We start from the raw sequence: 20,173 nt of genomic DNA, 5'->3' as shown, positions 1-20,173 counted from the left end.
CCGACAATTTCAACAATTCAAACGATAACAAAAACCCACAAAGAATAACGGACCAATTCCTAATCAATACTCATGATGACGATTGAAGGTGTTTCTTATGCAACATCCGAGGACCAATCGGAGACGGCGGGAGGGAACGTTTTTTTTTTCATCTGATAATTGGAGTCTCATGGAGAGTGTAAACATCCGTTTAAAATCTGTCTCTGGCCCCGAAATATTCCCTTCCGGCTTTCCGCTCTGATTCATCTTCCTAATTGCTACAGCAAACACTCCAAACAAAAGTTTCTGAGTCGCCGCATCGCTCTGGTACCACAGTCCGAACCCCTTCGTCGTCATGTAGCGCTCGATTACACTGCGTCCAGTTCAGCAACGTGAATGAATGTTTAGTATTTTGGTTGTAGTTGGTGGTAGTTTATTTACGACGGGAGTATTTTCGTCCGGGAATTCTGACTATTTTCCTCTTCAAAGCTTGAACTGGATCTGTAGACAATAGTCTGACACCTTGTTGCCCTTGAACCTTTGAGCAGTTCTTCAACTTTAGAGAGTTTCGGTGACGTTTTAGTTGCATTTTATTCAGTGTATGTGGCAATAGAGTCACTTAACACACTGTGAAGGTCTTAAATGCTCTTTCTTTATCTAATTGTAACCTTCTTTATTTATTTTTATTATGTTACGTGTCACTACATGAGAGGTCAACACGATACGTATCACGATACAGGTGCTTTGGTACGATATAGTACGATTAGAGGTGTGGAAAAAAGAATCAAAATACTGATATATCGATGTCTTTCACGTTACTGTATTGAAATTCAACAGTTCGTTTTTTTGTTCTTGTTTGGGGTTTTTTTGGCTTTGAAACCATATATTTTTCATTTTAGTTCTTTAATGGTTTATTAAACAAATGTGTGTAGTATAAAAAAATGTGATTATTTTTTTGTTGTTTTTTTGGCAATTAACATTTAAATATTCACAGCCTTTCTTCATTTTGGTGTTAGTAATTAGATTAGATTACATTTGTTAGTCCAAAAAAGGACACTTGACAACAATGTAATTCTGCAAGTGCAGCAATGACTGAGGACGAGAGGATACAGTTGAATCCAGAAGTTTTTAAACCTGGTGTTTGGACATATTTTGGTTTAAAAGTTACGACTTCATCAAAAGTCATGTGGTCTGTAAAAGTACTGGACAATACAACAAATACATCCTTGTTACTACAGTATCGCAATAAGGGCTGTTGCGTTACTCGTATCTCACGATATATTCAGCTCACTTGACACACGAAACAAAACAAAACAACACAAAATAATATTTAGATTTGACATACAAGATAGCGGGGTGTCGCAGTAGAGCGTGCACCATCCTCAATTAAACTTTTAGCCTCTAGATGGCAGCAGTCTTTACGTTCTCCGCAGCTAAAGGGATATGGCAGTGACTAAGGACGAGAGGATACAGTCGTCTATAGCAGCTTTTGGTTGTTGGGGGAAAATCCTCAGCTGTGTCCAACTAAAACCGTACAGAAAATCATGCGAGTTTATCAAAATTCATCGTATACAATTCTATAATGAGGTAAATATTAGTGGTGGCCTGATAAAGCTTCATGAAACAGTGTCATGTTGTTTAGAGGTCAGTAGGTGGCGCCATCAGTTTAAAAATTATGTTTCATTAGAACAGTTGTTCAAAACAAAGGAAAATAATGCAGAGACGCCATCTAGTGGACTCTGACGATAATGACACTGTTTCATGAAGCTTCATCAGAACATCAATACTGAATACATCAAATCATATTGTGAGAGTAAAGCTACAGCCCTTATTGTGATACTGTAGTAACAAGGATACATTTGTAGTATTGTCGAATACTTGACTCTGGTGTTGCAGAATTTACAGACCACATGACTCAAGTCAAGACAAAGTCGTAACTGCTTTCATTTGTTTTCAAACCAAACACCAGCTTTAAAAACTGCTGGATTCAACTGTATCCTCTCGTCCTCAGTCATTTCTGAACTTGCAGGATTACATTGTTCCTTTAGCTATGGAGGGGACGTAAGACTGCGGAAGTGTAATAGCAACACAAAAATAAAAAAACGCTACCAGTATGATGGGAAAAAAAACAACATTTTTGTCAGTATTTAAGTGTATCAATATCAACCCTACGCCACATAAACATGTCATTAATAACCTTCACTCCCTAAACAACAAAACGTTGCCTCTGATTGCTGATAATTTTTGGAAGATTTCCCAGTTTTTTCTTTCCCTAATGAATTCCTTGAAGGTTCACAGCTGCGTCTCTGTCGGCTTCAGTAAGTTCTGAACCTCTGACAAGATCATTTCGATTCCTTTCTCTCTCTCTCGACGTCTTTCTCTGGACTCGCTGACTCGGCTCTTCTCCGGCCGACCCTCACATCTGTGCACTGATGTTTACATCTGGAGCTGCCCTCAGCTGTGGAGGGTTCATGCCTCTCTTTTCTCTCCGCTGCCCTTTCCAGTTCCACGACACGTTCCCACGTTCTTCATCCGAGCAGTTTCTTGGTTTTCCCATAGAAAAATGTCCGACGGCTCCTTCATGTGTTTCTCACAGCGAACATCTGCTGCACACGTGAGGTTACACAACCAGATTGATGAGGTTTGTCAGACCAGAGAGTTTCTGCACATCAGGAAAACTGATTTAGCTTTCATACCTTTATTTATCATCTCATTTCTCGATCGTTTATTTGGTAGTTTGACCTTTTTTAAACATATCTTTTAACAAATTTACGTGGATTATAAGATACTAAGATTTGAAGTTTTAGTTGCACTTATATTTTGAATTTTTTTTTCCCTCAATAAAGTGTGTAAGACTATTATTAGGACTATTTGTAGATTTATTTATTTTATAAGAAATACACAAACTCACACTACTTTAAAAAAAAAACTGCATTATATTGTGTTGTAAATTCTTATTATTTTAAATGTTATTATTTTTGGTGGTTTGACTTTTCTATATAGATTATTTTATTTAATTATTTTAAGTTGGTGATATAAAGTAATTTATTAATTATTATAATTTATTTTTAAAGAATTAGTAAGCTTTACTAATAATTACTGTGATTTACTACCTACATTTTTTTATTTTGTTTGTTTTTATAGAACAAAAAATAGAAATTAAAGTTACCATCTTTAAATAAGATTGAAGAAAGAAGAACAAACAAGTTTTTTTCGTTTTTTTTAAGGTATTTAAAAATGTATTCATTTTAAATTGTCATAAATCTTATTTTTTTGTGGTTTGACCGATGACATTTATATTTAGATATATCATTAATTAATCATCAACGTTTTTTTACATTTTTTTTAAATAATATTTTTTGTTATTTTATGATTGTTTGTTTCTATAGAGCAAAAAAATATATTGAATTTACAATATTAAAAAAAAAAATTGAAACAGGTTTATTTTTGTATGTTCTTTTTTTTAAGGAATTTAAAAATGTATTAATTTTATTGTGTTGTACTTTTTTTATATTTATTATTTATTTTGATACTATTTTGTTGTTTGACTAACAATGAAATGTATATCTTATCTTATGTATCTATTTTTAATGTAAAGGGAGCTAGTGATATAAAATAATGTATTAGTTTTTAATATATATGTAAATTATTTGGGTTTATTAATTCTTACCATGTTTTACTATGACATTTTTTTTGAGAACTTAATGTATTTAAAACAAAAAGAAATTGTCAAAAATCTGTTTATTTGTTGTATCTTCTTTAAAAATCTTAGCTTATTAGCTTAATAACTCGGTAACTTTATTTAAGAAATCTCAAATTGTTAATATAACATGGAGTCTCAGGGAAAAATAAAATCTATTTCTCAAAGTTGACTCGGGAAATAGTTGTATTCCCTGAAGAACCTGCTCAAGGAGTCGCTGGCACGTGAGACAACACAGTGTTTATTTGAGTCTGGACGTCCAAACTAAACAAAAACTGCTCCCTGATGTTGGACTGGATGGGTTCTGAGGTCAAAGGTCAAAGGGTCTCTTGGACCACCATCATCGATGCATTTACATCTAAAGGGCCAATCAACGGTCAGGATCATTTCTTATCTTCTATTCATCCGTCCATTCTTCCAACTTTTCCAAACATACCCTATCAACGTCCATCCCTTCTTCTATCCATCCGTCCGATCCCTCCTTCCTCTCGCTGCTTCTGCGAATCGCCTTCGGGCGACTTTTTGACGATAATAATCCATCAGATTCCCTGTGAGCGCAGGAGGATGTTTACAGTGTCTTCTCTGCAGGGAGACTGAACGAGGCCCGGGGTCTGGTTCTGGTCCATAAAAGAAGGTCTCGAACACACACACATGTGTTCTCCATGTTTATTGTACTATTGTTAACACGGGGAGGACAAAACGTCCCAAACAAGCGAACATGACGAACCACTTGAGTCGAGTGCTGCCGATGAAGAGTTGGACGCCCACCGCTTGAACTCCTTCGCTGTCGGATTGGAAACACAAACGTGTGAGGGATGTTTTATTTGTCATGAGGCTCGTAGGTTTTTTAGGGAAAAACACATTTTTGTATCGCTCGTGTATAACCTGATGATACATTGAAGTGATTTAATACCAATGATAAGCAACAAATAAGGCTTATATAAGTCAAACAGTAACTTATTATGCCACTTAAACTACTTACAGATTGGCATTCTACCAAATCCAACTAATCTAGTGCTGACCAATCCCGGATGTTTCCACCTCCGAGGGACTCGTTCTATAAACAAAGTGAGGCGTTATTACAGCTGGCTGGAGGAGGAGTGAAGCCGCTATTACGTCATAATGGACTCAGCTCTCGTAACCTCTTGTTCGCCCAGAATTCACAGCAACTTTATACCAACTTCAAAACATTCAAAACACCTTAAGACGTTTTTATTCGTTCAGGCTTTTCCTTGATTTTCTGGAACTCCTGTGTTGTTCTCAGTGTTATATTGACCTTTAAAGTATATATTTTATTGGATATTGTTTTGACTGTTTAAGCGCTTTGTGACCCTGGTCTGATAAAGCGCTATATAAATACAAATTACTTACTTACTTACTTACTATAATAGTCATAGCATTTACTAAAATAATATTTAACTTAATTCATGTTAACAAAATACTTGTCTAATATGTATTAGAATAATGTGAAAATTGTGTTCACCGCAATGTAAACTGAAACAAAACTCTGCTAGCCATAATGCTATTAGCATCTTCCCGTTTAGCATTTGTTGCGAACAGACTAATCGTCACCCGCTTCCACACCAGTGAGTCTTTTTATGTTTGGCAAGAGTGAGTCACTGTTGCTAAAAACTAAACCAAAATTTTTTTTATCACAAATGTTTAAAAATACAACGTTAAGTGCATGAAAAGTATGTCTCAACGTAACGCTGAGTCAGCAGGAGCCGTGGAGTGTTAGTTCTGCCACTGTTGGTTCAATATAGAGTTTGAGTTTTACTCATTATTAATAGTTAACTTTGTTTATTTTTTGAGTAAACTTGACAGAAAAAAAGCTCATTGTCTTTTCATATGTCACATGCGACTTCACTGAAAATCTGTTATTAATATGAGTTTAGGTATGGAATCATATCCAAAAAAGTATTAAAAAGTTTGGGTAAAGAAAAAGAGTAAAAGATGGATAAGGGAGTCATTTTCCCTTAACTTTTATCCAATTTTCATCTTTTTTATTTTGTCGTTTCTTTTTTTTACCCAACTTTTTATATACTTTATTTTCTTTAACCAATTTGGTCTTTTTTATTCCTAACTTTTCTTTTTACCTTGCTTTTTTTTCATTTGGACTTTAAAATTAAATGAAATTAAAGTGAGTCTTAAGAGACTCAGAATCTCCTGTGAAAAGTGTAGAAAAGACGGTCAGTGTTAGTTCTTGAACAGATCAGGTTATATTAGCTCGCGGCGCCGTGAGTGGTGCTTCTGGCACAGCGCCACCTTGAGGGACGAAGGGGGAGGGGTTTATGTTGGATTGTAAAACGTTATGGTGATGTGACCGGAAGATGTCAGCTGCTCCTTTAACTCACGTGCACAATTTATACTAAATATAAAGACCTTCATACGTGAACAAAATCACTGAATAAATACAACTGTGACTTTTCTCATTTTTAAGTCTAGGTGTGTTTTTTGGCAAGAATCTGATGATACGATAAGTATAACGATACAGGCACAATGATACAATATATTGTGATACTGTAGTAACAAGTATATAACTGTAGTATTGTCCAGTACTTGACTCTGGTGTTGTAGTATTTACAGACCACATGACTCTTGACGAAGTCGTAACTGCTTTCATTTGTTTTCAAACTGAAATATGTCCAAACATCAGCTTTAAAAAGCTGCTGGAGTCACTGTATCCTCTCGTCCTCAGTCATCGCCGGGATCTCGGGGCATTTCTTGTTCCTTAAGCGGGTGAGGACGCAATGACTGCTGCCATGTAGTGGCCATAAGTTTAATTACTACACGAAAATACCGATTTATTTATATTTTATACTCACTTTAAAAAAAATGAACCATAAAAGAAGTATGACTAATAACTTAATAGTTTTGAAAGCCAAAATAACAGTAATTATTATTTATAAAAAAAAAACCACAATAACTCAGAACTCAGCAAGATAAATATTTAACAGCACCTTTTCTTCTTGTTATTTTCTTCTTTTTAGTTTTGTAAATGTGATAGTGTATATAATATAGGGCAGATTTTTATTCTATTCTATTTAGATCTTTCTTTTCATTTTATTATTCTATTTCTGGGTGTCTTTTATTTTTTTTATTTGAGGTATTGGGCTTGCTGTTGTTTAAACTGTATTTCCCCTCGCGGGACAAATAAAGGATTTCTGATTCTGATATTTGTATCATTACAGTGCTGTTGAATATTGATATGATATCACAATATAATATTTAAAAAACATATTCATTCCTAAACAAATCTTGTGTTGTCTCTGGGTCATGGTGACTTTTTTTAGTGCTCGACAAACACTGTCGTTTCAGGATTTGTGTCCAATGCTGTTTCTCAAGTCGCACACTTATCCGAGTGCACTACTTCACAGTACATGTTAAATGGACAAATTTCGACAGGGTAGTACTGTCTCAAACTCTGCTGCTACACACTTACAGGAAATGACTCGACAGCTTCTTCTTCTACTACTTTTTAACACTGATTGAAACCAGCTGTTGAAACACTATCACTGACACTTGACAACTCTTTTCACCAATTGAAACAAGTTATTAAGTTGTGTTTCATTGTGTTATTACTGTTGTTGTGGGTTTTTTTTGTGGTAAAATTTGTGTTTTCTCGAGACATTTACGTCGGTATCTGCTCCGAAGACGCGTAGTCAGTGACGTAGCTTCAGTTTAGCTTCATCTACGTCACTAAGATGGCGGCCGTAAGTCACACACCAGTGCTGTGTCTCAAATCGCATACTAATCTTAGTATGCTAGAAGTTAGTATGCATCAGTTTAGTATGCATACTAACTAGTACGCAAATTCTCCGCAGATAGTATGTCTCAAATCAAACCCTGAAGCTACACACTAACCGGAAATCACATGACAGCTTCTTCTTCTACTACTATTTAACGATGTTTCAACCAGCTGTTTGAACGCAATCACCGACACCTGCTGGCAGCACGTATTGCAACTTTGGAAAAAGAAATAAAGAAAAAATATGAGAATCTAAATAATCGCGAGATATTTAAGCTGGTATCAGCAGCGAAGACGTGTTTATCCTCCTACTGCTGCTGAAAATACACATTTAAGTATATGCATATATATGCATTTATATATGACGTAACTTCCGTTTAAAACGTCACTAAAATGGCGGCTGTTTAGTATGGTTAGTGTCCATCGAACCATTCCAATTTTTTTGGGCGTGTTAGTATGCCAATTTAGTATGCATGGCGCACTAAATTTCGCATACTAAGAATTGAGACACACTAACGTACTAAAAATACTAACTTTTAGTACGCTAGTATGCGATTTGAGACACAACACAGGCCTCCAGGTGGTGGTGTAGTGCTCAGATATAAAGGTGCTGGTGGTACATCAGCAAGAATATGAGCCTGAATACTTGACTCAACCAACAGATTATACATGGTGAGCGAAATTTAAAGAGGGGCTCTGACATCATTGTTTTATACAGATAATATAGTGTATAAGTTGATCCAAATGTGTGTAATGTCCCCTAATGTTAGAGCCAACACTTGTGCTTTCATCAACCCAGGACTCCTGGATGAACCTAAAAGAGCTTCTTATACAAACAATGGGATTTTATTTCAAAATAAAATGACACCAGGTCCTAATGTCAAACTAGTCGCTTCCCAAAAAAACAGAACGTCGGACAGAACGTCGTGAAGGATCTGAACTTTTCAGAAGCGAGTTTTCGACCGGATCGGGTCGTTCTGAGGCCAAACATTTACTTTTCACCCCAAAAAAAAAACCCTGAACATCTTCACCCTCGCGTCTGAGTCATCGGAACAACATGTGGCCTCGTTCCAGAGGTAAAAATTCCAGATAATCGGCTCCGGGAATATCAGTGTCAGCTGTGATTACGTAACCTTTTGTCAGGGAAACCTCCTTTTTCCCCCCACGACACGTTTGTTTACTTGTTTTTTTTAAAAGATGACTTATTAAAAAATGTCAATATAATGATTTGAAACACATTTATCTGAAATACAACCTGATTAATTTAATATTTTTGACACGTTTGTGTTGCAGGTCTGCAGCTGAAGAATCTTCCGCCATGACTCGCTTCAGACGCAGCAAAGTGACGCTGCTGTTGTGTTGTCTGACCAAGGTACTCGCTTCCTACCTTCCTCCGCACTTCTTCTTTCCATCCTTTTCTTTTGGTTTTCCGTTTTGACTCTGAAACATCCTGTGTGAAACTTACTTTCTTTTTTCTTTGACCCTTCTTCTTCTGTTGCCTCTCCTTTACACGTTCATCCCTCGTTCTTACTTCCTTTCTCTCTCACACTTCTTTCGCTCAGTTCTTCTGTCGCACTTTTATTCACTCTTTTCTCTGTTGCCTTCTTCTTTACACTCGTTCTGACCTTCTTTAATGTATCACTCCTTTGATCTTTCACTCCCTTTTTCCTTATCACTCTAAAAAAAGTTCCTATTTTTCTTTCAAGCTTTTTTCTGACTCTTTCTCTCAAAAAACTGTATCAATACTTTTTGAAACCCCCTAATTCCAACGCAAATTCATAGTATAACATGCATTTTCTTAATACAAACTAGTAAAATATTATATATATATATATATATATATATATAATATATTTTTAAAACTCATTATTATAATTTTTTTTAATGGCCATTGATAATTAAGATATTCTAGATGGGTGGATAGATGGATGGATGGATGGGTGGATGGATGGATGGATGGATGGATGGATGGATGGATGGATGGGTGGATAGATAGACTATGAATCCCTCTGGAAATCTTGTGGGAAATTGGAGTTTCCAGTTCACAGAATACATGAGAAGGTACAGCAAGTTTCATTAAAACAAGAATAAAGTGTAAACAAGATAACTAAGTGCAAGTATAAAAATCATAGATCAAAGGATACAAACGAAAAAGGATACAAATATTAACAAAATAAAATATATTCTTAGTTTTCATCACTGAATATTGAAAATCTTAATACTGAGTCTTTGCACATTCTTTTTTCATTTTCGTTCCTTTCTCCTCCCTCTCTACAACTACAACGCTTTCTTTTTTCCATCACTTCATCATTTCTCAAGAGTTGAACTGGTGATGGTCTGATGAAGCTTCATGAAGCAGTGTCATTATTGTCAAAGTCCACTAGATGGCGTCTCTGCCCTATATTCCTTTTTTTTTTTTTAAACGTAGCTAATGAAACATCCCATCATTTTTAAAACTGATGGCGCCACCTACTGAAATCTAAACAACACAACACTGCTTCATGAAGCTTCATCAACCCTAAGTTCAAATGACCCAAAAAAATATTGTCTTATTTGTCGTATATTTTCAGGCTTTTGTGAGCGCGAGTCTTGTCGTGAACGAAACTCAGGAGCAGCATCCGACAAACGTCTACCACGACATGGGAATGACCCGGAACAAGATCGTGTCGGCTCAGTTCGAGTGTTACCAGAAGATCATGAAGGACAACTCTCAGTCTAGAAATGGTGAATAATGATAGTTTTTAATAAATACTTCTTGTCTTAACGAATCAACCGTTGTGTTCTTCAGAAGCGGTGTGTAATCGAACATGGGACGGCTGGTTGTGTTGGGACGACGCCAAAGCCGGAGTGACGTCTGAGCAACACTGTCCGGACTACTTTGAGGACTTTGACCCTTCAGGTGAGAAGTCTAGATTTGTGAAGCCGAAGCTGCAGTTCATGGAGTGTCCACTGGAGGCGTAAAAGTCTTTTACATCATTAAAAACATATTTATTCATTGGTTGGGTCGGAAAGACTAATTTTTTTCTAAAATTTACATTTTTTTTTTATCTATAAAAGTATATCAGAGGCATTTCAATTTTGGCATTTTCTTTCATTGAAATGTTATTGGTTTTTCTAAGTATTTTCATCAATTGCATTAAATAGTTTGTACTGTAAAAGGTACAATTTTGGATATTTTAATAACTAAATTTAAATAGTAAACATTTTTTTTAAATTTAAAAAAAATGTTGTACACATATTTTGACTTATTTCAAAAATAAATTTAAATTAAACTTTTCTGTATTTGTGATATTTTACATTTTATATTAATTTTGACGACGTTAGACTTCCAAAATAAAGCTCAATATTAAAAATATATATATAATGTATTAATTTAAAAATTAAAAATATTTAAATTAGATATGAATATGTCTGCAGTATTATACCAACATTCTACATATAATTTGAAAGGCTACAATTCAAAAAGATATATATTTAATTTTGAAACTGTATTTTTTCTTATTTAAAAAATAAGATGAACGTGTAAAAAGAAAAAATATATTTATGAAAATATTTTTAAATTAAACTATTAAATGGAATTATTCAACAAAAATATTTCAATGTTTTTTAAAAAAAGAACATTTCAATAAAAAGATTAAAATTTTCAACTTTTGCACCAGTTTTCCTGCTTAAGATAATAATTCAATAATAAGCGACAAGATTGACTGTGTTTCCGAGATGGCCGCCACCACAGATTAGCGGATAAGTAGTATCACCTTCAACTCTACAAGTGAGAGGCAGATGAAGAGATTCGTCGGAAATGGACGAAGCGAGAAGTTTCCATCACGTGTGGTTCACACAGAGGTTTATTTCTCACAGAGATGGCGATAAAGATTTGCACGGACAGCGGCCACTGGTTCCTTCACCCCGAGAGCAACCGGATCTGGACCAACTACACCCGATGCAACGAACACACCACGGAGAGCAGAGTGGTGAGACACAAACTCTATCAAGTTCTCATGATGCTACCTTTGGTTCTCACCGCCAACACTACGAGTCTTTGTTTTTGTATTCATTCAATTTATGTTACATCACATTTATTAATAAAATTAAAATTAAAAGTGACAGCCATGCTAACTCTGGATACTTGTTTAATGAGGTATTTGCTACAGAATAACTAACAGCTTCTTTATATGTTTGTCATTATTTATATGCAATAACATACATCTTAAATATACCTTCTTTTTTTTTTAAGTTCCTCTCGACATTTTGTTAATTTATTGTTAGAGCTCAAAATATTTTATTATAACAAAAACGTATATTGAAAGATGGCCCAACTTTTTATTTAATGTTGACATTTCCGGTCTGTCTTATTTAGTTTAAATAAAATACCAACTTTTCTTTTAATTAGTATCAAAAGATCATCCAAATAAACCAATCGATATTTTTATATTCAAATACATTTATATTTAAACATGTCCTTAACTCTCTTTTCATTTTGATTTTTTTATATATATTTTCTCTATTTAATAATTCATCCAAATAAACCAATATGTTGTAAATAAGTCCAAATATCTTTTTTTGTTTAAATCAAAATCCTTTTTTTTCATAAAAAAAAAAAAAAATTAGGAGATTTCTAAAATTAACCAAATTTTGATAAATTTAAACTAAAATCAAAAAATAAACTTTATTAAAGTCAAATAATCATCCAAATAAACAAATAAATATTTTATATTTAATTTTCTTTTTTTCTTAAACGTTCCAACATTTTTTTTATTTTGATATATTTATATACAGGTTTATATATATATATATATATAAAAATATATATTTATATATATATATTTATATATATATAAATATATATTTATATATATATAAATATATATTTTAGCCAAAAGATCATCCAAATAAATCAATAAATATTTTATAGAACAAAAACATACACATTAAAGTCCTCTTTTTTAAATGTCAATTATAATTTATTTTTTTTGATGAAAATGTTATGTTACCAAATATCTTTTTTTGTTTAAATCAAAATCCTTTTTTTTCATAAAAAAAAATAAAAATTAGGAGATTTCTAAAATTATCCAAATTTTGATAAATTTAAACTAAAATCAAAAAATAAACTTTATTAAAGTCAAATAATCATCCAAATAAACAAATAAATATTTTATATTTAATTTTCTTTTTTTCTTAAACGTTCCAACATTTTTTGTATTTTGATATATTTATATACAGGTTTATATATATATATATATATAAATATATATTTATATATATATATATTTATATATATATATAAATATATATTTATATATATATAAATATATATTTATATAAATATATATTTTAGCCAAAAGATCATCCAAATAAATCAATAAATATTTTATAGAACAAAAACATACACATTAAAGTCCTCTTTTTTAAATGTCAATTATAATTTTTTTTTTTTGATGAAAATATCCAAATGTACCAAAAAATATTTTATAAAACAAATGCTTATATTGAAAACGCCCCAATTTTTTCATTATTTATTATTATTATTATTGTTGTTGTTATTATTTTAAAATTATTTATCATTCTACATAAAAAAAAATCTAATAAAACAATAAATGCTTTTTTTAACTAAATATATTTTCATTTAATGAATAAAAAAATGATGCATCTGTATTGAGTTCAATATAATCTGCACAGAGAAGGTCACAACTAAAACGTTCCTGATCTCACGATGACATCACCGCAGCGGAAAGTTCTTCCTCTTCCAGAACCAGCAGTAATTTCATTAGTCGGGTCAATCCATCGTTTGACTTCTTCTCGCTCGTCTCTTTCCACCGCTAATCACGGGCCGATATTTCTCCGGCCGTTCCTCGGAGATGATTCAATTTGCCGTTGATTCCGGCAGACGTGGATGATGAAGCGTGACCCGAAGATAATGTCTTCTTCCTCCGCAGACGGCCATGAATCTGCTCTACCTCGCTCTGATCGGACACGGACTGTCGCTCACCTCCCTCTTCGTCTCCCTGGGAATCTTCTTCTACTTCAAGTGGGTTTTTCGATCGACGCTCCTCCTCTCGCCGGCTCCGGTTTCGTTAACCTTTCGAGGGTTCTCTTTTTTTTTTTCTCCTCCAGCAGGAGTCTGAGCTGCCAGAGGATCACCCTGCACAAGAACCTCTTCTTCTCCTTCGTCCTCAACTCCATCATCACCATCATCTTCTTGACAGCCGTCGCCAACAACAACGAGCTGGTGCAGAGGAACCCAGTGAGTCGTGGATCCACTCGTAATGTCTGGAGCGTCAAAATAATCCTGTTTATTATGGTCGTCCTCAGACGAGCTGTAAGGTCTCTCAGTTCATCCATCTCTACCTGTTCGGCTGCAACTACTTCTGGATGTTGTGCGAAGGCATTTACCTGCACACGCTCATCGTGGTGGCCGTGTTCGCCGAGAAGCAGCACCTGATGTGGTACTACCTTCTGGGCTGGGGTACGTAACACGGACTGGACCGGGCGGCAGATATGATCTGAGAATGATTGATATTCAGTTTAAATCGCACTAAGAACGTCACAGTTATTTAAAGGTTAACCAAGAATTTTTTATTTACTTTTTTGTTACTTTTTTCTTGCATTTTTTTGATAATTAATTGCATAAATGTATGTTATATTGTAGTTTTTAAAGTAAAATGGTTTAGTAATAAATATCAATAAAAACAAATTCACAATACCATATTGATTTGATTTTACAGCCCCCCGAAAATTTAATATTTTATTCATACCATAATTATATTATGATTTATATTTCGGTAAAGTGTTTAACATAAAATAATACATTTTTTTTTATTTACGATTAATGTTCAAATATTCGCAAAGTTTGTGCTGCAATTAAACTTCCGGCAGCTAGATGTCAGCAGTCATTACATCCTTCGCGGCTAAAGGAACAATGCAATCCCGGCGATGACTGAGGACGAGAGGATACGGTCGACTCCATCATCTTTTAAAGCTACACTTTAACACTTTCTACACTTATATATTGATAAAAAACATTTTTTCCATCATACCGGAATTCAACAACTGTATATTCAACAAAACCTTTTTTTATAATTACTATACGTAGTAGTTATTTTAAACTGTAAACAATTACATTATTTTAATTTCAATTAACAAGCAAATATTCAGTGTATGTTCATTTTTGTGTTGCAATTAAACTTCCGGCCACTTGACGGCAGCAGTCATTACGTCCTCCGCAGATAAAGGAACAATGAAATCCTGCAGTTCAGTGATGACTGAGGACGAGAGGATACGGTTGACTCCAGCAAGTTTTAAAGCTGCTGTTTGAACATATTTTGTTTTGAAAACAAATGAAAGCAGTTACGACTTCATCAAGAGTCATGTGGTCTGTAAATACTACAACACCAGAGTCAAGTACTCGACAATACTACAAATATATACTTGTTACTACAGTATCACAATTTATTGTATCGTATCACCAGATCCTTGACAATACAAACCTTAAGTTAGAAAGTTGAATGGTGGAAAAAATATAATATATTTTATTTATTTTGTAGATTTGTTATGAAAAATTGAACTTACACAAGAAAAACAAACGTATATAAAAATGGCTATATTCGGAATTTAAAAGTAAATATATTTTAAGTTAATAAAAAATAAAAAAAATCCAAAATTTATGCATTTTCATGTTGTATCCAGAGAATCTGGGAAGTTTTAAGTAATAAATATTGAATAGTATTTTGGAAAAGGAAAAAAAAGTTAGGTATGTTTTGTTCTTTATGTTGGTTTAAATTGATATAATTAATATAATTTATTTTCTGTTCTTGCAGGTTTTCCTCTGATTCCCGCCTCCATCCACGCCATTGCAAGAAGCTACTATTACAACGACAAGTGAGTGATTCAATTAACTTTAAAAAAAACAACAAAAGTTTACATTTTAACGGCCTTTATATCATCCTCAGCTGCTGGATCAGTGCCAAAACCTCCCTTCTCTACATCATCCATGGACCCATCTGCGCCGCCCTGCTGGTAAGGAGTTGTCATGAAACTATCATTTAAATTTCACTTACTTTGGACCAAAGAAAGAGTCGTAAGTGAGTCGACTTCGACTTCAACAAGGGCCAGACTTCGAAGCGTTGGCTCCGAGGAGTCGTGGCTGTGAAAGGAATCCTCGGCGCATCTGTTCCTGGAGTCGATTCCTCATTAGCAGAGACAACAACGAGTGGCTTCACATGTGCGCCGTCTGCAGCTCGTTATCGTGTTTGTCGACGACGAGTCGATACATCTGGATCCGACCAAACCGCCCGGCCGGCCGCTCCCCAGGCCCGTGTCGGATTAGAGCCATCAACCATATCAGCAGGCAGGAAATCACTGCCCCTCGTAGCGTCTCTTCCCGACGGGTTCATCGGCAAACGGAATTTGAAGAGTCCTGGCGTCAAAACAGCCATTTTTTAAATCTTCTTTTGCTGCCAAACTGAACCGTTCTTAGCAAATATAACTTGAAAACAACTAAACTTTGCTAACATTGAACCATTTAATTATTTTGGCTTATAAACAAAAGACTTCTGTTTCAATTTCGATCAATAAATCAGGCTTTTCCTTGATTTTCTGGAACTCCTGTTGTGTTATCAGTGTTATCTTGATCTTTAAAGTATATACTTTATTGAGTATTGTTTTGATTGTTTAAGCGCTTTGTGACCCTGGTCTGGAAAAGCGCTATACAAATAAAAATGACTTACTTACTTACTTACCTTTGATTTTTCTTCATAAATAATTCAAAATTAGTTCAATTACTTTAATTAATTTAATATTTTTAACATAAACTGTTTATATTTCAATTGAATTCAATTTCAAAGTGTTTTGGAAATATTAAATTTTCATTGACCATTAACATGAAAATATTCACAGGGTTTGTAAAAAAAAAATGGCTGAAACTTAATTTCAGCCGCTGGATTGCAGCAGTACAGGAAAAAGGAAATCAGATTCCAGGCGATGACTGAGGACGAGAGGATACAGTCGATTCCAGCAGCTTTTAAAGATGATGTTTGGACATATTTTGGTTTGAAAACAAATGAAAGCAGATAAGACTTCGTCAAGAGTCATGTGGTCTGTAAATACTACAACACCAGAGTCAAGTACTCGACAATACTACAAATATATCATTGCTACTACAGTATTACGATTTATCAAAATATATTGTATCATATTGTAAATTCCTGCCATAAATACCCCTAATATTTATATATTAATCTCTTGTTTTGATGCTAAAATAATAAAGAATGAAAATTATTTTTATATCTAGTCGGAGGCGGTAGTTCCAGTAATTTCCATAAATATGATTTAATGGTATTTTTAAGGAATATAAAAAGGAAAAAACCATCTCTGCTCTGTTGGAAATCCTTAAACAATGATGGTACTATACTACTACTACTACTTATAAAATCTAGCTTGTTGACTTTGTCGCACGCTGGCTAAGCTATAAGCTATTGCTCGGACATTTTCCCAGAGTCCCCGAGAAAAAACCAGGAGGGGGCACTGTTCATGTAAAGCGTACCTTACAACCAAAGACCATAAAGTGTGACCGAACACTTAACCAATAGATACCAGCATATTTCGAAACGTTTAGTGAAAAAACAGTGACAATAGTAAGTCAAATTAGTTCGCTGTCCTACATAAATATAATAAGATTGTTATTCATGTCGGCGGTAATGAAACCTTGTCTGATGACGCTTCATGAAGCAGTGTCATTATTTTCAGAGTCCACTAGATGGCGTCTCTGCACTATTTTCCTTTGGTTTGAACAACTGTTCTAATGAAACATCATTTTTAAACTGATGGCGCCACCTACTGACCTCTAAACAACATGACACTGTATCATGAAGCTTCATAACTAATAATATTTATTTATGTCGTACATCCTTTAAACCACTGGGGGCGCCAGAAGTCAATATATAGTATTACATATTGGAGCTTTAACTCAAAAATATTATTTTTTTCCACCCCCAATGTTCTTCAGGTCAATCTGTTCTTCCTGCTCAACATCGTGCGCGTCCTGATAACCAAGCTGAAGGTGACCCACCAGGCCGAGTCCAGCCTCTACATGAAGGCGGTGAGGGCCACCCTCATCCTGGTCCCTCTCCTGGGAATCCAGTACGTGCTTCTCCCGTACAAACCGGAAGGACGCGTCTCCTCGGAAATCTACGACTACATCATGCACATACTCATGCACTACCAGGTGAGATTCTGAGACTCCAGGCAGCCCTGAATCTATCCGGCAGTCGGCGGACATGTTTAGAGTGGGAGGAAGAAACAGACTTAATTTGGTCACGGAGCAGACGTTCTACCGAAAGGCAGGAAATTCCTCGCAATCCTCTTGTATATGTTGTGGCCGGGAGAAGAGGAGCAGGAAGGAAAGCAGGAATTAATCTGAAATATGTCTACGTGTTATCTGATGCACCATAAATGGATGCTGCTTTTATTTCAGGGTCTGCTGGTGGCGACCATCTTCTGCTTTTTCAACGGAGAGGTGAGAAGCTGTTTTGACCCTTCAGGATACTATTGAGCTCCTTGTTTATCTAGATCAGGGATGTCGAACTCAATGATACAAGTAGCCACAATATTTTCTCAGCTGAGGTTGCAAACTATATATTTACCAAACTGTCTTTAACAGATGTTTGATTGTGATCTTGTATTTTCATTCTAGAGTCTTGCTGTATCCAAATGATCTCTGTGTTTGTCCGTCGACTCCAAACACTCCCATCAAATTAATTTCCTTCCACATCAGTTTCGACTGTTGAAATTATAGGTCACAGTATCAACGAATCACCTTTAATGGTGAGCTATCCTTCTCGCGGGTCACATACAAGGACTTGGCGGACTGGATCTGGCCTTTAATTTGGCCTTTATTCCTTTAATTTTTCGGGCGCGCCTTATGTAACAACTCTAGTTGAATTCACCGACTTCGAACCGATTTTATGTAGAACACGGTGCTCGAAAATCAGTCAAAATGTTTATAAACTATAAAATTGCAAGGCTCCAAAGTATTACTCCTCGAGACGCCGTGGTGTAACTCTGCGAGGCTTCAAAGTATTACTCCATGAGGTGCTGTGTAATACCCTGCAAGGCTCCAAAGTATTACTAGCCAAGGCGCCGTGATGTTACTCTGCGAGGCTTCAAAGTATAACTCTGAAAAGTGCCTTGGTATCACTCTGCAAGGCTCCAAAATATAACTACCAGAAGGGCTGCGGTGTTACTCTGCAAGGCTTCAAAGTATTACTCCTCAAGCCTCAATAGTATTACTCCTCTAGACGCCGCAGTGTTACACTGCGAGGCTTCAAAGTATTACTCTGCAAGGCTCCATAGTATTACTCCCCAAGGCGCTGCGGTGTTAACCTGCAAGGCTTCAAAGTATTACTACTCAAGCCTCCATAGTATTACTCCTCTAGACGAGGCTTCAAAGTATTACTCCTCAAGCCTCAATAGTATTACTCCTCTAGACGCCACAGTGTTACTCTGCGAGGCTTCAAAGTATTACTCTGCAAGGCTCCATAGTATTACTCCCCAAGTCGCTGCGGTGTTAACCTGCAAGGCTTTAAAGTATTACTACTCAAGCCTCCATAGTATTACTCCTCTAGACGAGGCTTCAAAGTATTACTCCTCAAGCCTCAATAGTATTACTCCTCTAGACGCCACAGTGTTACTCTGCGAGGCTATAAAGTATTACTCTGCAAGGCTCCATAGTATTACTCCCCAAGGCGCTGCGGTGTTAACCTGCAAGGCTTCAAAGTATTACTACTCAAGCCTCCATAGTATTACTCCTCTAGACGAGGCTTCAAAGTATTACTCTGCAAGGCTCCAAAGTATTACTCCTCAAGCCTCCATAGTATTACCCCCCAAGGCGCCGTTGTGTAACTTCCTGAGCCCCCAAATTATTACTAGGCAAGGCTCAGTGGTTTAACTTCATGAGGCTCTGTGGTATTACTCCATGGACTATACTACAAAAACCCACCACGCTTAATGCGCCTCATATTCTAGCTGGGCTTATAGTCCAAATAATACGTATATGATCTGAAACATTCAAACCCCACCTGAAAGAACCATGATCTTTAATAACGGTCACTATGGTAATTCGACAAAGCAGTTCTGCAGAAGTGTCAAAATGACGCTGGTTTCTCGGCTCAGGTCCAGGCGGTGCTCAGGAGACACTGGAACCAGTACAACATCCAGTTCGGCAGCAGCGTCGGGAACCACTCGGACGCCCTGCGCTCGGCCTCGTACACCGCCTCGTCCATCACCGAGGTCCAGGGCTGCTACAGCATCGACGGGCACTCGGAACACATGAACGGCAAAGGTTACCACGACACCGACACCTGCAACCTCAAATCAGAAAACCCGTTCGCCTGATGATCCAAACCCCACAACCCAACCCTCTGACCCTCCTCCTACATCCCCGCCCGTCCTCTCTACGAACTGAATCAGAGTTGGATCGCCATGGCAACCAGGACTACATCTTTACAGAGACTGATAATCAGAGATGCGGAACGAAGCCTCTCCTGAGGTGAGGACCCTGTGCCGACGTCAGCGGACTGGGAAACAAATCCTGTCGAGCACAAAAAAGCCTTCTGGTGACACTGTTAACTTACGAGTAGTGCCAAACTCTGCCTGACTCTTTTCATATCTTCTCGTTTTATTTTTCTTTTTGCTTGCAGCATCAGAACACAGGATTCCTCTCCGGGTGCACAATATATTTAGACTCACGTGTT

At 35.8% G+C, this 20,173-nt stretch overlaps 1 protein-coding gene across 2 annotated transcripts in view; it reads left to right on the top strand.

The window, feature by feature from the left end:
* LOC148068187 (calcitonin gene-related peptide type 1 receptor) overlaps positions 1-19,947 on the top strand; it is a 28,049-nt gene extending 8,102 nt beyond the window's left edge. The window contains exons 2-13 of one of the 2 annotated variants that reach the window (XM_087803523.1): positions 8,721-8,799; positions 9,998-10,151; positions 10,216-10,326; positions 11,286-11,398; positions 13,361-13,452; positions 13,542-13,668; positions 13,737-13,890; positions 15,242-15,302; positions 15,374-15,440; positions 17,428-17,646; positions 17,896-17,937; positions 19,593-19,947. In XM_087803523.1, the coding sequence (XP_087659649.1) occupies positions 8,746-8,799; positions 9,998-10,151; positions 10,216-10,326; positions 11,286-11,398; positions 13,361-13,452; positions 13,542-13,668; positions 13,737-13,890; positions 15,242-15,302; positions 15,374-15,440; positions 17,428-17,646; positions 17,896-17,937; positions 19,593-19,814 (1,416 nt within the window). In that variant the 5' untranslated portion in view covers positions 8,721-8,745 and the 3' untranslated portion in view covers positions 19,815-19,947. Of the gene's footprint in view, positions 1-8,720; positions 8,800-9,997; positions 10,152-10,215; positions 10,327-11,285; positions 11,399-13,360; positions 13,453-13,538; positions 13,669-13,736; positions 13,891-15,241; positions 15,303-15,373; positions 15,441-17,427; positions 17,647-17,895; positions 17,938-19,592 lie in introns of both variants that reach the window. The other variant, XM_087803522.1, reaches the window with a different exon arrangement.
* The last annotated feature ends 226 nt before the right edge of the window (positions 19,948-20,173 follow it).

This window comes from Callionymus lyra, chromosome 12 (assembly GCF_982586985.1).
Source record: "Callionymus lyra chromosome 12, fCalLyr1.hap1.1, whole genome shotgun sequence".
NCBI classification, from domain to species: Eukaryota; Metazoa; Chordata; class Actinopteri; order Syngnathiformes; family Callionymidae; genus Callionymus; species Callionymus lyra.
Note: the sequence above shows the minus strand (reverse complement) of the source record. Positions and strands in the feature narration are given on the sequence as shown.